The 16,449-nt window shown below is 41.7% G+C and overlaps 2 protein-coding genes across 4 annotated transcripts; one reads left to right on the forward strand and one right to left on the reverse strand.

The window, feature by feature from the left end:
• The first annotated feature begins 671 nt into the window (after positions 1-671).
• zdhhc2 (zinc finger DHHC-type palmitoyltransferase 2) lies at positions 672-10,438 on the forward strand. The gene is made up of 13 exons (XM_026357172.1): positions 672-840; positions 3,196-3,222; positions 4,212-4,306; positions 4,986-5,106; positions 5,277-5,346; positions 5,456-5,488; positions 5,833-5,953; positions 6,264-6,396; positions 6,951-7,077; positions 8,464-8,556; positions 8,767-8,882; positions 9,006-9,075; positions 9,163-10,438. Exons 1-12 carry the CDS (start codon positions 714-716, stop codon positions 9,044-9,046), a joined length of 1,104 nt encoding a protein of 367 aa, XP_026212957.1. The 5' UTR covers positions 672-713; the 3' UTR covers positions 9,047-9,075; positions 9,163-10,438.
• An 85-nt stretch (positions 10,439-10,523) lies between these two features.
• Positions 10,524-15,736, reverse strand: cnot7 (CCR4-NOT transcription complex, subunit 7). 3 transcript variants are annotated; one of them, XM_026358573.1, is made up of 7 exons: positions 15,708-15,736; positions 14,799-14,922; positions 14,504-14,697; positions 14,092-14,253; positions 12,816-12,960; positions 12,543-12,653; positions 10,524-12,086 (listed from the first exon to the last, which is right to left on the reverse strand). In XM_026358573.1, the coding sequence occupies exons 2-7, from the start codon at positions 14,913-14,915 to the stop codon at positions 11,955-11,957; spliced, it is 861 nt and encodes a 286-aa protein (XP_026214358.1). In that variant the 5' UTR covers positions 14,916-14,922; positions 15,708-15,736; the 3' UTR covers positions 10,524-11,954. The 3 variants fall into 3 exon arrangements, with proteins under 3 accessions (XP_026214358.1, XP_026214357.1, XP_026214356.1); XM_026358572.1 differs by having other exon boundaries at positions 15,567-15,733; XM_026358571.1 differs by having other exon boundaries at positions 14,799-15,733.
• Positions 15,737-16,449: the final 713 nt, after the last annotated feature.

Raw genomic sequence — 16,449 nt, forward strand, 5'->3', positions numbered from 1 at the left:
ACACATGCACACAGTGCATATCACAGTGTGACAGGACGGCTGGGAACAGTGCAGCACTGCAAAATCTTTTGCAGGTGTGAAGCACACACGGGTGGAGCTCTCCACCAACACTGAGGTAACGATAAAAACATTATACATAGACTGGTGAGCAAAAACATGAGAGACAGCAAAGAACTGACAACACTCAAACTTGACAACACGTGTGTGTGTGTAAGTGTGTGTGTGTAAGTGTGTGTGTGTGTGTGTGCGTGCGCGCCCCCGCGCAGACCCCCGTTTCAGCACTCGCGACAATGAACTTATTGAACCCATGTGCTCGCGGTGGAGAAATGTGCCAGGCTTGCAGCATCCCGCGGACGTCATGGCAACCTGTGGGGATGCAGACGAAGCTGAGTGTGTGCGTCGACTGTGTGTGCGTGAGCTGTCTGCTATTTGTGTTGTAGTCTGTACTACAGGCTGAGCAGGACGATCAGAGGGGAGAGCGGTGCAGCAGCAGCAGGAGCAGCAGCAGCAGCAGCAGACGCGGCCAGGAGGCTGGTGTGGATGGATGCGGATGCGTCTGAGCTGCCGATTAGGCTGATCAGAGCCGGAGCTGCGATGCAGTGACAGTCTCCAGGAATACACAGACACATACGCTGAGCGAGAGGGGGACAGGAGGGGAGGGGGAGGGAGAGTAAACACGCGAGTGCGCACGAGAAATGATCCGCTTCTAGACCATGGCACCGTCGGGTTCGCGTAGTATGAAGCGGGGCTGTCAGAGAGTTCTGTACTGGATCCCGGTCCTCTTCATCGCCCTCATAGTAGCGTGGTCATACTACGCCTATGTTTTGCAGCTTTGCATAGGTAAGAAATCAGCTGTCTGGGTAGTAGCCCACTAGGAGTAGGCGTGTGTGCGTGCGTGAAGGGGAAATGCCTCTGACTGCTGTGTGTGTGTGTGTGTGTGTGTGTGTGTGTTTCCTTTTTTTTTTTTTTGTGGGTAATAGGGTGGGGGAGACATTTCTGTTTCAGCACTTTCTGGTCCAGGCTGATGTGTTTTTCCTTTTTCTTCTTTTGGATGCAGGAGCCTGGTTGTTGTTGTTTACGCAGTGTGTGGACAGTGTCAGTCACATGACAACAATAGTTCAACTAGGCACTGTCAGCATGTTGTGTTTGTGCACGAAGAACTCCTCAGAAAGATTTTCAAATCCCAACACAGATGGCGTTAGGATGATGTGAGGAACCTGCTCGTATTGTGAAGCAGCTTTTTGTTCCATTCTATCACAGACATGATCACAGGGTGGACAGAATGGGATTAAACCGTTTGTCTCACATTCATTATCAGACTGCACCACTATCTGAAAGGCTTACTGTAATAGCTTCGGGCTCGTGTGTAGTTGCTGCAGCTTCATTATGTGAATTTATATCCACCACAACACCACAACACCACGTCTGTAATGGCTTTTGAGTCAGGCCTGCCTCCTTCCTTCACACCCCCCCCTCTGGCTGCTGACTGTTGGGCGGTGTGGTTACAGACGGCGAGCCTCCTCTGTGAAGGGTGAGCACAGAGTTGACCTGGATAGTGAGTAATGGTTTCTAGGATGCCTCAGAGGAGTCTCAGCAGCCTACTCCCTTGCTCTATTTGGCAGCCTGTCAGACCACTAGGAAAGACGATCGCCTCCGTCAAAAAAGGAGGATGGAAAGGAGATGGTTTGATGTTCTGTTAGTTTGTTCCTAAATCTGATAACGTTCGATCAAAGACCATAGGGTGAAGCAAACATGGCCACAAAAACCCTCCCGTTCCAAATCTAAGTTTCTAAATCCTCCCCTGCACCAGAGAGGGCAGTCAGCATCTCAGCATCCGTCTCCTAGAGTTACAGGACACCATGTGCCTGCTGCCATCCATGAGACATGAGACCATTTTCAGGTTACTGCAGCATAACAGAAGAGAACAGCAGCGTGGTTGTTTGATCTGTCCTTATTTTAAAACCGTGTTGTTTTGCACCGGGTAGAACACGAGCAAATTTGTGATGCATTTGAGTCACATGGGAAAGGCAGATGAAAATAACAGCAGCAGGGCAGGACAGCAGTCACTCAAGGCCAGCATGCGCTCCGCAGACAGACACAGAGACGGTTGTGTGAAAGTATCATCAGCTGATACCTCTCGTTTGGCAGCTCAGTTAATCCCATTGTCTGGCTTACATAATTCGCCCCAAGCAATCTGTGGTTGACCCACTTTGCTTTTAAGCACCGAACATCAGCCTCTGAACAGTTGCTCCTCTTTCCAAGATTGTTTAAAAAGAAGAAGAGGAAATCAGGTGGTGTTTGGCTTCTTGGAGCAAGTGGGTTATAGCAAGAATGCAAAGAGGAAATCAGACGATCGGTACTTAGACCATACGTTAATACATTAAAATACATCCTCGCATTTGCCCTTAATCACACACACTCGCCCTCAGACTCTGGCTCTTTCATGCTGGCACAGCGGCGTTCACATGATTTTTGGCAGCATCCACCGTTTCAGCTCCTTGGCTCACCTTTCCTCAGCCCCTGTTGTGTGCATGTGTGCGCGTGTGTATGCGCGTGTGTGTGTGTGTACGTATGTGTGTGTGTGTGTGTGTGTGTGTGTGTGCTGGGCATTAGAGGCTAATTGCTGAAGATGGATTATTCTCTGTGCTCAGCTAGTCTTTGCTTAGATATTAGATATTATGACGAATATAAAACCTTGCTGATCTTTCAACAGGTCCCCTCTTGTCTCGTTCAATGCCTCCCTGTGCATTAGTGCAGGTTTTCTGGTGCTCATGTGTGAGAACTGATGCTGGACTGTGATCAGCAGTTTCAGACCGTCCCCTCTGTGGGAGTCCTCGCAGCTCTCCGCATTCAGACATACTATGTTGCTGTTGTTTTCCATTCCTCATGTCAATATACACTAATGATTGTCCATGAGAAGAACAGTTTGGTTGGATTATTTTTCTGGCAGGTCGCTGTGTATTGATGTTATTGATGGTGGTAATTGGACACTGGGATTAAGGGTTTACAGAGTCAGCATTTTTCCATTTTGCTAATTTGAATTCCGACACTATCTGTCAGTCAAATATGTGAGATTTGAAACATAATGAAAGTCATGTTCCTCATGACCCACAGATTTGGGAATATCCTAACTCTCCAGTGTGTTTTGGTGTCTTTTATTCCACACTGACGTTAGTGTGTGTTTATATTTTTCAGAGTCCATTGAAGACACAGGAGAAAAGGGTAAGTGTTTTACGATGCTGTTTAAACTCAAACCAAATTAAAACTTTAAGTGTCTCTGGCTGTAAAGTGCTGGGTTTTGGACCAGAGGAGGTTCTACAGCCTGCCATCTGCGCAGCGACAGCTCCCATCAAAATGCTACGATCAGACTCAGCTGGGAAAGTGTCATGTTTTTTCATTACCTCTGATTTATATTTAAAGACAAGCATTTCTTTAGAGTGTAGATATGAACTCCAAGAGGCCAAAGGACTATATTTCGCTCTTAGCTCTGTTATCTGGTTTGTTTAGTTTATTCTCTAGTGTCGAGACAAATGAATCTAATCAAATGTTACGTACATGTATCCAGAAAGTATTCACATTCACTTCGTCCACATTTTGTTATAATACAGCCTGATTCCAAAACGGATTCAATTTATTACTTATCATTATTTAATATCCCATAATGTCAAAGTAAAAAAAGTTTGTTTGAAATCTTTGCAAATTAAAAAAAAAAAACAAAAACTAACAAACAAGTACATGTACATAAGTATTTACAGTGTAAATCATAATTACAGCCTCACATCTTTTTGAGTGTGATGCTACACTTACATCTATTTTTGGGCAGTTTCTCATATTCTTCTTTGCATAACCTCTCAAGCTCCATCAGGTTGGATGTGGAGTGTCGGTGCACAGCCATTTTCAGATCTCTCCACAGATGTTCAATCAGGCTCAGCCTGGGCTCTGGCTGGACCACTCAGGGACATATACAGAGACATGCACTGTTAACTGTGGGACCTTATATAAACAGGTGTATGTCTTTCCAAATCACGTCCAATCACGTCTTGCATGTGGACAAGTTGTAGAAACATCACAGGGATGATCAGTGAAAACAGGAGGCACCATAGCTCAACATTAAGTGTCATGACAAAAGCTGTGAATACTTATCTACATGTGATTTGTTTAGTTTTGATTTTTTATACAATTGGTAACATGATCATTTCTTCTGCTTCCAGTTGTGTATTTGCTGCTGTACCATGTTATTTTCATCATGTTCGTTTGGGCGTACTGGCAAACCATCTTCACCCAGCCAATGAATCCCCTGGAGGAGGTGAGTGTGTCTGACTATGAAGCAGCGCTACAGCCAGCAGGGACGGCGAGGCATGGTGGGAAGTGCAGATGTAGGTTACAGCCTCCCTGTGTGATTGAACGCTGCATTTAGGCTAATAATACTCTCCAGTGGAAGCGCCTGGAGCTGCACTCTAATAGCTCTGATTCTGACCAGAGCACTTCAGCTCTGCAGGGTCAACATGCAGGCATCTTGAAGAGAAAAGCCACCTTTCTGCATGTCAGTGTCCACTGACTCACACACAGGAGCTTTCTTTTTATTAGACGTGATCATGGATCACTTAAGATATTGAGATTGGAATAAAAGTCGTATTTCTTGTTGTTATCATCACAGTTATTTGTTTCCAGCGTTCAATAAAAAATCTCCGGAGTGGTTGAAAGCAATATTGCAGCTTTGTCTTGCTTTGCTCCTGTTTGCCTGCTGGGGCAGAAGGAGCCGAGGCAAATAGAATGAAATAGAGATACCCTTCACTGCCTACTGAGCTGCAGCTTTGTAACAGACAGTCCTGCATTGACCGATACTCACACACTGCATCATGTGGCTCATCTAACAAAATGTAAATTTGAGGATATGATATGATTCATAACAAATAAACACAGGTTGAAGTATCGATAAATCACATCTGTTGTTTATCTTTCTCTCTGTGGTCTGCCCAATGTAGTTTCACCTGTCCTACTCTGACAAGGAGCTGCTGGAGCGTGAAGACCGGGGAGAGTCTCAGCAGGAGATCCTGAGGAGGATAGCCAAGGACCTGCCTATCTACACCCGCACCAACTCTGGAGGTACGGCACAGTGCACGCCGCTGCCGACGCCGAAATAAAACAGGAGCAGTCTAGACTGACGCGCGACTCTCTGAAGTCATTTCACCCCTGTCACCTTGATAGTCTGTGGTCAAGTGTTAGCAGAAGCTGTTGCTGACGGCTGTGTGATTGAATTGGCTGTGTCTCCTCAGCAATCCGTTTCTGTGAGCGCTGTCAGCTGCTGAAGCCTGATCGATGTCACCATTGTTCAGTCTGTGATAAGTATGGCTCTCTGCTCACACGCCTATAGAGAAACGCCACACACTATATTGCATTCTGGCGGGCGGAGTGAAATTCAATTACACTGACGTCTGACCCTGCTGTGTTACAGATGCATCCTGAAGATGGATCACCACTGCCCCTGGTATGTACTGGCACTGTTTTATTAAACAGACAGTAGAGTTTAAAACAAGTAGAAGTTCCACTACACCGGTCCACCACCGTGCTCATGTTATGTTTTATGCTTTTTATTACATCACTTCCTTTTTTACTTCCATTTACTCACAGGTTGGCTTATGAACGGTCCCAAACACACTTGTAAATTGATCATTTCAAGCAGAAATCACTGAACAGCTGTGTGCACATTCACAAAACCTCAACAGGATCATTGCTGGATGCCAGAAAGTTGATGTGAATACCATAATGTACAATTAGAAAGGATACTAATAAAACCCATAGCTGACCAGCATCCTTTCATTCTTTTTGCAGGGTGAACAACTGTGTGGGATTCTCCAACTACAAGTTCTTCATGTTGTTCTTGGCATATTCCCTCCTCTACTGCCTTTTTATAACTGCTACAGATCTTCAGTACTTCATCAAATTTTGGATGGTAAGTAGAGCCAAGCACACCAAACTATTTGTGCTTCCTTTTTAGAGACTACTGTGTTGGAAAATAAACACATGCTCTAAAAATGTGGTGTTTGATTTGTTTTTTCCCCCCACAAGGCTGGAGGTAGAGCACATTTCCGTCTAAAGGAATATCTGGTACTGTATGAAGCAGCCAGCTACTAGCACTGCAATAGAAGCAATGTAAAAAGCCCCCTGTAGAAGAATTGAGTAGAAATGTCTTAGGTCGTACTCAGTACCCACTGTCCACTCTGTGTAGCTGTGTTCATGTGTTGTTTCTCCCCCCCCCTCAGAACGGCCTCCCAGACACTCAGGCGAAGTTCCACATCCTGTTTCTCTTCTTCTCTGCCTCCATGTTCTCAGTCAGCCTCGCCTCACTTTTCATCTATCACTGCTGGCTCGTCTGCAAGAACAGATCCACCCTCGGTACTTGGTGCACTTCATACCTGCGTGTGTGCCGATTGCTGTGTTCTCTCAGTGGCGGCAGTTATCTGCTTCCACTGTTTGCATAGTCTCGTCTCTGCACTGATGTTTCAATGCATTTTTTCCCCGCTGTCAGTCACCCTCCTCATCAGCACGGTGATTTGATGAGCCTCTCTGGACCATTATCAGACTGAGCAGTTTCTCATTATGCGTACACAGAGGCACACTTTGTCTCTGTGCGTTGAGGAGAGTGGATTATCCTGGGGAGTATGTTACAGTGTAATGCAAAGACACAAGGCTCAGGGTAGTAAGCAGCTTAGTAACAGACACTGTTAGGAAGAGAAGTCACACCTGGTGAAACTGTCTGAGAAGTGCTTTTTCTGCACAACAAAGACACTTTCATCCAGGGTTTTTCTTACTGCCGAAGCCATTCAGGTCAATGCGTTGATCTGTTATTGAAACTAACTGCTGTCAAAGAAATTAAAATAATATTAAATGTTGTCTTTTATCCTTCTCACACCAGACTAACTCTTCTTTTTTCACACGTGTCCTGCCAGAGGCTGTGCGTGCCCCCGTGTTTCGTCACGGCACAGACAAGAACGGTTTCAGCCTGGGCATCAGTAAAAACCTGCGGCAGGTCTTTGGTGATGAAATGAAATACTGGCCTGTTCCCATGTTTTCCAGGTAAGGCTACTTGAAACTGTCTGAAAACTACAATTAATAAACAAAGAAACTTTAACATTTATATTGGGCACACTAAAAAACAAACCCAATAAAGCAAAGCTGTGTTTTAAGAAATTATTTTTCCGTCTGGGATCTGCAGTAACCTGTAATTGTAGTCTAGACTGAAGGTCAAAGACTCTGGTTCTGCTTTAAGATCCACAACACTGCTGCAGTCTGGATCATGCTGTGTTTCAGATTGGCAGGACTGTCACTGTGTAGCACTGAAGAATGTCTGGACATGACCAATGCACGCTCTGTCATCGCTCCACTGTCAACAAAGACATAAAGACGTCAGCTTGGAAATACAGAGCATCCAAAGATGCTGGATGAGATTGAAAGTGTTTTGGCAGGTGTGCTGAGGAACACCTAAGAGTGTGCTGTAGTAAAACAGATGAATGTACAAGCACAGACAGGTGGATGGATAGTGGTGGTAGTCAACGTGTCAGGCTATGGTACAGATACAGATACAGTACAGTTGTTACTTAACAACTGGATGTTATTGTTATTCTTGTAAATACAAATATTGCATGAATTTCCATATTAAATGTGACATCTCAGATCACCTACTGAGATAATGAAGGTGTAATTTGTAGATTGATGCAGTGACCTTTTCTTATTGTCATACATGATACATTTTTAGTAGTGAAAGGTAAAATGTGGTTGTATTCATATCACAAATATTGTTTCTCCTGAAAATATTCATTATTGCTCATAATTATTGTCATTATTAAGTTATGTAACGGGTTAAAGTTGGTGGAGGCTCATTCACTTCCATTATATTTTATGACACATAACATCTGAGATAGTTTATTAATTATAAAGTCATTCAAACGTCCGGCCAATCAGCATATTATGTACATATACTATAAATATATATACTTGAAAAGATAAAATAGATTAAAAGAGATTTTCTTACAGTGACGTTAAAGTGAGAGTGTGTAACAAGTTAAATTCAGAATCACTGCACACTGTAAAAAAGGAAAAGTTCAAAACTTCAACGAACTTAACTTTTTAATTGGCTTTCTTAAGTTTATATGATTCATTTTCACTTTATGCAGCCGCCACACACCAGTGATGAGTGACCTATAAAAGCAGATCTTTAGTAGACATTGTGATGTAATGGTCATCTAAGACTCATATTTGCTGATCTTTATTTGAGCTACTTTTACACAATATTTTTAACATTTAACTTTATCCCACAATCACCTCTGGCAGCCACAGTAGCCACAATCTACTGTTTTTATTAAACAATATTTTGATTATAATATTCATAAAATCATTTAGAGGAAGTAGGTTTATTACCAGACAGTTCTTTAAAGGTGTTTCCTGGTCTTTCCTGCTTTTCAGTTTAGGTGACGGTTGCTCATTCCCAACCTGTCTGGTGAATCTGGACCCTGAACAGCCTTCTTCACCCACTGGCTCAAACCCTGCCAACAAAGCGTGAGTGAAAATAAATTAATTAATAAAGAACACGTACATCAAGTGGTTGATTAACTTGTAGGTTTAATGTTGCTGGATTATTCCCTTACAGCAGTTTGCAGCATCAGAGTTTAAACTGAATCATCTGGATTGCAGGATTCCAGGATTTAGGAAAATTTTATTTGAAGGAGGAGGTTATTGGCTGCTCATGGCTTTGTTGTGTGTTTGCAGTGCAGCAGAGGGCCGCCAGTTCCCCTCCAAGCCTCTGAGAGAGAGTCAGAGTCGCCTGCTCACCAGCACCCCGTCCTGGACAGAGAGTGACAGTGCAACAAACAAAGACATAAAGGGTAAGAAGCTGAGACTCTCCTCCATCACTTCATGCTTACATAACTCCCTTAAAATAAATGACTGCAATTTGAAACCGATTTTATGACTTGATGATGATTTATTCCACCTGTGTGTTTGCTCAGGTGCCAGCAACCCGGGGATGACCATCGAAAATGAGGCATAGCCAGAGATAAGAGTTGACACCTGCTGAAAGTAAGAATATAATCACGGGGAAATTCTCCATTAGCAAGATATAAAATTCTAATCTGTCTCTATGTGTCTCTGCTGCCCTCTCCTCAGTGTCTCGTGCCTATCAGAACGTGACGTGATGATGACCCATATTAGTTGCTTTTCCATAACGCACCCTGCTTCTGAGAGATTTACATGAGACACGAGGAATTCCTCCCATCGTCAGTATCACCACTGCTGTTATCAGCAACATTATCTGCTGCTGTTTCAAAGTATTTCGACCTCGGAACAAGTGCACTGAAATTAAACCTGCATTCCAGCAATCACAATTTTTTTTTTTTTTGTAAATAAATAAGCACAGAGAAGCAATGAAAGAAATATTTTTACACTTTGAATACAACAAATTCAGTCTGAGCTAATTTTGTATGTTACAGTTCAAGTCACAGGAACTCTGACCCAGTCTGTTTGTCTTCTGTTATTTCCGTAGCGTCTCAAGCAAGTAAACGGTTTTATGAGTTTGCCAAACATTTGCACACTGAGTAATGTAATAGTAGTGATGTTAGTGTGATGTAAATGACTTTTTTATTTAGTTTTTTTTTGGTTATTCTGTGATGTTTTGTTTTTAAAGGGGGACGGGTTTCCTACCCACCATGGGAGTTCAAATGATGCATGCTTTCATCTCAGGATGTCAACACAAACACACCATGTTGTCGTGAACTGTAACACAAGATATTTGTCCATTTGCTTGGAAACAGAAAAAAAAAAAACAATGTAGATGTTAGTAATTATATTTGAATAAGGGCTCTTCTGACTCATTATAGCATGAGCAGGGATGCTGCTGACACAGGGAAACACCTGGAAGCTGGTGCTGCTCTGGGGTGCGACAGTGTGCGTCCTCCCCTCCTGTATTTTCCAATTCAAAGTATTTGGCAGGTGCCCTGAAGTACACGTCTAACTGCCGGCCAAAATGCTTCCTGACTGTTTGCCTCTGGGGGTGCCAGCTCACTGGCCGCCAGAAAAAAATAAGCCTCGGTGTGATAGTGCTGCAGATCTGTTAAACATAAAAAATGTGTTTTTATAAATAACGTGGATGTACTGCAGAGCAAAAATACAAACATACACACACATATATATGGATATATATAAACATACAGTGTATCTCCTCCAGCCGCTTTGTATAGTCAGTTTTGTTCTCAGTATGGGCTGGAGACGACTAAAAACATGACTGAAAAGTAGTTTGAATGTATACTTATTTGAAAACAGCTTCATGGCGATAGTCAGTGTTAATCTATTTTTCTATTCTAGCGTCTGTATGAATCGAGACAATATGGATGTGTGAGACGATGTACTGTACAGTTGTTCAAGCCTTATAAGAATAAAACGAGCTCCTCTCCTGTCTTCTCGTTCCATTCGTTCGAGTCATTGAAGAGATTGAACGCTCGAGAGCATTTAATGGTAGAAAAAATTCAAGCCTTTATTTACAAAATAATCTAAAAACAATCCTGTCGTATATTGCATATTGCTCTTGTATTCCTTTACAGTGTGAGAGATGTGCTGCAGAGGGAGGGGACAGTGTTGCCCTTTTCGACGCTGGGTGATGAGGTTAAGTTGTGAACCTACACTTCAACACACACCTAGGGAACTCCAGCCTACTATTCAACAACACAGCATTTATTCAAACATTTGAGTACATGCGTCCTGTCTATGCAGCATGAATCGACTAAAAAGCCCCCCTCAAAGAAAAACTAAAAATAAAATAAAAACGTGTCCAAGGCCAGAACTACCTGTGAAATCAACACAAAACAAAAAGATGCACATTAAAAAGCAACGTTTTTTTTTTTTTTTTTGCCAATGAGTAAAAGGTTTTTTTTTCCTTCTTTTATTACAATACTAAAACTACCAAAATTGAATGTCAATTAAAATTGAAAACACACTCTCAACAGAGTAGTTCAGGGTGACCTAAGAGCGTACACTTCAGGGTTGAAATTAGTCCAAGACCATGCAGAGAGGTGATGCATCTGTTCATATGTGCTTGTGTCAATGAGTGCGTTTACAGGCACGAATATCTGGCATTTGTCCAATAAAGTCTTTTGTACGCATCCTGGTACATAGGTGTAGAACTAAAATGAGCATAATTAGAAACACAAACAGGAAAACCGCAACTAGCAGCACAGCTGAAATGGTGTTGATTTGGATCAGTTCAAGGCTTCTCACAGTGACAGAGCTTATTCGAATTATAAACATGATTATTATATGAACAAAAGAACAAAACACTTAAATGAGATATTTCTGTGCAAGTAGACACGCTCACCGAAAGCTCCCTTTGTCATTATCACACTAGAAATCTAATCGCTGGGGAAAAAGCATATTGGCATATGCTGTCTTTAGTGTTGAATGGGGGCATGACCAGCACAATAAATTATAGTTTAAAAGATACGAAGGCAGCTAATTTTAAGGCTGAGCATGGTGAAAGCAGATGTGACAGTAAAGATTTACATGTTCACAATGTAAAATGGGAACGCAGAGAAGGCAACAAAGAGGACACACCAGAAACATTGTTCAGCTATCCATATAAAATCCGGTTAGAGCTTTAAAGTGCAAAACATTTCTACAGAACATTTTAGGAAAACTAAAACCCCATCTTTTCATACATGTTAAATTCAACAGAACCAACCAGACTCCCGCACATGCGCAGCAGCAGTACCAGCATGTGAGAGGACAGCTGTGATATTTTTGACCATGTTCGGCTGTTTATGGTGACCAGAGCCTATGGGTAACAGCTTGCTATATGATGCGTATATGTTTGTTTTCTTTCATTATTATCATCCAGCTGCTGAAGCTTGGCCTCAGCACTGCACTGATTGTGGATGTGAATTGCAGGATGGGAGAGTTTCAGAGTCATGTCACAACTGCTGCTTGTTAGCTTCCTCTTCGTAAGCGTTTCCCGTTCCGTTCTGAACATAGGCCGAGCCCGAGCCGAGCCCGTACAAGTGACCACAGTACTTTGCATCATCGATATGATCCTCAAAGAACATCTGAGGACAAAATAAAAAAAACACAGCATGATGAGAAAAGACACCGACTGAAATATTTGTTTTTATTTAAAAAACAGTTCCACAATATATTATTATAATATATAAATATTCAGGTTCTTCTTAGAGTTCAATGAAAGATTGTTGCAACTCTTAGCATTAGCTATCTAGTCACAGCCATGATTCAGGTAACTTAGCTTAGCATAAAGCCTGGAAAAGGGGATAATCAGCTAGTCAGCGTTGTTATAGCCACAATGTTACAGTGCACCAATCACAGTTGTTGTGGTATACTGTGTCTGTAAGAGGGTTTCAGGCGCATTTTTCAGTCATCTGTGTGGAGTGGGTGTGTCAGAACAGACATGGTCAGTCCAGCTTGTTGTTGCTCAAAGTCTGCAATCTGTGTACACCTGAGCATTCATACATAGTGAAAGGAATTCCTTTTTGACTTGATGAACCTACCTCTCTCATCTTGAAAAAAGCCATGCCTGTGAGTAAAGAGTCGGAGCCGGCCTGATGCTGTGGTCCAATCCTCTCCAGCTCCAGCTGCTCAGCTACTTCCTGCAGCCCGCCCTGAAAGCACAACACCATCAGTGTCTCTGATCTGTGGTTCTTGTCAAAGAGAAGCTGAGGGCTGCCTTCATATGAGATCACAACAGAAATCAAGGCATGAAGCTTTAAATTCATATTACAGGAGATGCTCTGTGCTACCTGCTGCTTTATTTATCAAAGTACCTTCAGGTTTTTACAGCTCTTCATGAGGTACTTGACATCATAAATGACTGGAAAGTACAAGCGAAGAATCTCAAAGAAGTCCACCTCCTCCTCAGGCAGGTTAGCGTTGGACAGAATCTTAATCAGGTATCCAAAGTCATAGCCACTGCAACACACATATGCACACTTTTAATTATGTTTATGACAAGCACACAGCTACACACAGCAAGAGATGATGTCACTTTCAATTTGAAGCGACACAAAATAATGTAAGACGGAGTGAGTGGAGTTTTTGTTATGCCTGTCCCTGCTGATCCCTGTGCTAGGTAGTATACTTGGCACACATGTAAGAAGTACTCAAAGCTTACTCAAAAATATCTGAATGCTAGAAAATCAATAATTAATGTACATTTAATTATGAGGAAAAACATAAATTTGATGCTAAACTAATTCATAACAGACCAAGCACCACATTAGAGTAGCACTGAATTCACAAGACAGCAAAAATGAAATGCTGTCACGCAACAAAGGTAAAACATATCAACAATATTAAAGGCTGTTTATATAAGTTTGCTCTAAATACCTAAAAAAGATGAGAATGATGTTAAAAACCTAAACTGTCTGCAATATCCAAAGCTGGGATATCCTCGGTTTGCTATGAAGACATCGTGGGAAACTGAGTATGAAATGAAGATATTAAGTAGGTGATTGTTGAAAATATGTCCAACACATTGCTTTGTAGTTACACTTGGTAATTTATTTTACCAGCAAATTATAATAGTATAATTTGTTAAATCATGTTTGTAGCAAAATATTTCTATACCTGACTCCAATTAACTTTTTTTAAGGTTATTACTTTTTCCACTTGCGCTATGAGGGTTTTATACCAATAAATACATAAAAGATTTTAAAGAGAAAGATTAAAAATGTTGTGTGACTGGGATGATCACATCTAATGACAAATTAATGCAGAAAATGATGAAATTCCAAAAGATTTACATACTTTTTCTTGTCTTACACTCATTAAGCTGTACCATGCACTGCATAGGTTTAAATCTCGAAATGTATTAATGTATGATGTTGATCACACACAGATATAGAATACCTAAATGTGTTTCTGTTAAGAGCTTGTTTATTTTATTGGCAAGATGATTTTGGCACATTTATTTGTTACTATGCATTTTCTGAATATTTTGAGTAGAGCAAGTATGATTCCTGTTCTGCAGGCACCTACAATATAGCTAATCAGAGCTAGGTAGAATTCAGTTATGAGCGAGTGCATTGAAAAGAAGTATACCTGTGAAAAGACAGCCACTTGACCCCATCACAGAGCACCACTCCTGATGTCATCAGCAGCTCTGCAAAGTACAGTGTCTCGATACCTTCATCTTCATGCTTCTTGAACTGAATCCCTGAAGTGGTCAGAAGCTCAATGGAGTCCTGTGCGTACATATCTTCTCTGATGGCAAACAGCACAAATCATATTATTATTATTAATATTATTGTTACAAACAGGAAAGACAATAAGTTATGACAGCTGACAACAGTTATGGACAACAATAGCAAAAATGTAAAATACTCTGACACTTGTATTAGTTGTCGGTTTTGCTCTCAAACAGGGTCTGTACTGTATAATACATCTGAAACTGTGTCGCCAAATCCGTTACCTTAGAATGCAACCAATAAAATAGACAGAAAAGTCATCTTACGTGAGGTTAAACTTAAAATTGAACTGCCATGTTGATGTTCCAGGAGGATATTCCCCCTGTTCGTTCATAAACGTGAGGCCCAGCTGGATTATCTTGAGCAAATCTACGTTACAGCGCAGTAGCTGGTACTGATAGTCTGCGTTGCTTCTGAATTCTCCAATCGGTCTGGCTACTACACCTGGAAACTCTGTGTCCTGCAAGAAGACCATTCATTAGGCATGACACAGAAACCTCAGGTGAGTCAAAAATCAAAGTGTGACAGTCTTTTCCCTGTGTGTCTTTGAGCTCCTCTCACCATAGCAATGTAGTTGTACTTTCGGATGACATGTCGGATCCTCTTCAGCTCCTCCTCCAGGTTGTTGGCCCAAACCTCACATATTCTTTGGCTGTGATCCACAGTAGCTGCGGGCATAGTGCCACTACACCATGCAAAGGGAAAGGAAGAAAACAGAAGCCAAAAGGAGACAGCTGGTTCACAGACCAAATAATAAATCGGTGGCAGGACACAAAGGTACTGAAGACATGACCACCAGAGCCCCAAGAATTGCAAACAAACCACATGGCTGACAATATATAACGGTATGATATTATCTGCAGGGACTGCATCCTGCTCTGGGTATCAAATCACTGATGTCTCAATGTCAGAATGAGCACTGGGGAAGCTAATTTAATCTCAAAGCAGTGTGCGCTGCCTTTCACCTGGAATCCATCAGGTTAACTGGAGAAAATGCATAAACGCAAACAGCACATGCACGACGTGCTCAGGTGCAGTTAACATTAGCTCGTCGCAGCCAGTTGTCGGCAGCACTTTGGGCTAGCTGGGCTAGGTTACCTGTAGCAGTTCTCAGGCTACAGACTTAGCTAGCATTGGTGCCCATGAGCAGGACATTGGAGGCTCTCTGCGGGAGGCTGTGCACAGTTTTCACGCACTTCTCGTGGAGACAAACAGCTCGGTCATTGAAACAGTCTGTGCACGATATGAAAGACGCGGCGAGCTAACTAGCAGCACACACTACGTTATATACTCAGCGCCGCTTTGCTCACTGCATTCTCGTTAACCTACCGTTCCCCAAACCGGGCGGGTGTATGTTTTAAGCGCGTACTATCTCAAAAAATGTTAATTTGTTCCACGTTATTGTGTCAGGGAGTTTTTCCGCTAACTTTTAAATAGTTTATATTCAGTATTGTATCGATGTCAACCTACAGCTGCCATCACAGCTGAGCCTACAACCCGACGTCATCACGTAAAACGGAAACGAAATGTACGTACGTGTGTGTGTGTGTGTGTTAGTTCACAGCTCGAGTTTTATTATCTTTAACATTTTAGAAAGAAGGTGAACAGTTTTATTTACAGACAAACAACTAAAATAGCTATTTAAATTAACCTCTTCAGACTAACTAAATTCTGAATATGCAGTTTTACAACCACAATATTAATATTATAAGTTGCACCTCTCTCCCATAATATAAACCTTATGAATTGGTGAAAATCCTAAATCCAAAAAATTAAACAAAAAATATCTAATCCTAAATACACGTAGCTCTGTTTGACAAATGTGTATGAACCTCTAGGATTATCAAATCATCTGAATTTACTATAGCTTGAGTGAGAACTATTATTTGGCAGTTTAATATAGAGGAATTCAGCACAATTCATACACATATTTCCCCCAAATTAAAACCACAGGAACAAATCAGAACATCACAGAAGCTTCCTTTTAACCCTGCATGAGTTTCTGGGTGTTTCTTATTGCATAGAATAATCAAAATATTACCCACCAGACTGAGTATAGTTTATGATTTGTTTAGTCTACAAAACAAGAACATGACTTATTGATCACTCCTTGGGATATCTAGATATGCAAATGGTTTGTCCACAGTTTGACAAATTAGGTTCTAAAATGTGACAGTGCGGAAAATAAACCGTTTTGTACTAAGAAGCCATG

The sequence above is a fragment of the Anabas testudineus genome, chromosome 10, assembly GCF_900324465.2.
Source record: "Anabas testudineus chromosome 10, fAnaTes1.2, whole genome shotgun sequence".
Taxonomy (NCBI): domain Eukaryota; kingdom Metazoa; phylum Chordata; class Actinopteri; order Anabantiformes; family Anabantidae; genus Anabas; species Anabas testudineus.

Coding starts and splice junctions, on each gene's coding strand:
- zdhhc2 (XM_026357172.1), top strand. CDS start 714: ATGGCACCGTCGGGTTCGCGTAGTATGAAGCGGGGCTGTCAGAGAGTT. Junction 6,397..6,950: donor CAAGAACAGATCCACCCTCG/GTACTTGGTGCA, acceptor GTGTCCTGCCAG/AGGCTGTGCGTGCCCCCGTG. Junction 8,883..9,005: donor AACAAACAAAGACATAAAGG/GTAAGAAGCTGA, acceptor GTGTTTGCTCAG/GTGCCAGCAACCCGGGGATG.
- cnot7 (XM_026358573.1), bottom strand. CDS start 14,915: ATGCCCGCAGCTACTGTGGATCACAGCCAAAGAATATGTGAGGTTTGG. Junction 14,698..14,798: donor AGTACAACTACATTGCTATG/GTGAGAGGAGCT, acceptor GTCTTCTTGCAG/GACACAGAGTTTCCAGGTGT. Junction 14,254..14,503: donor AATTTTAAGTTTAACCTCAC/GTAAGATGACTT, acceptor GTTTGCCATCAG/AGAAGATATGTACGCACAGG.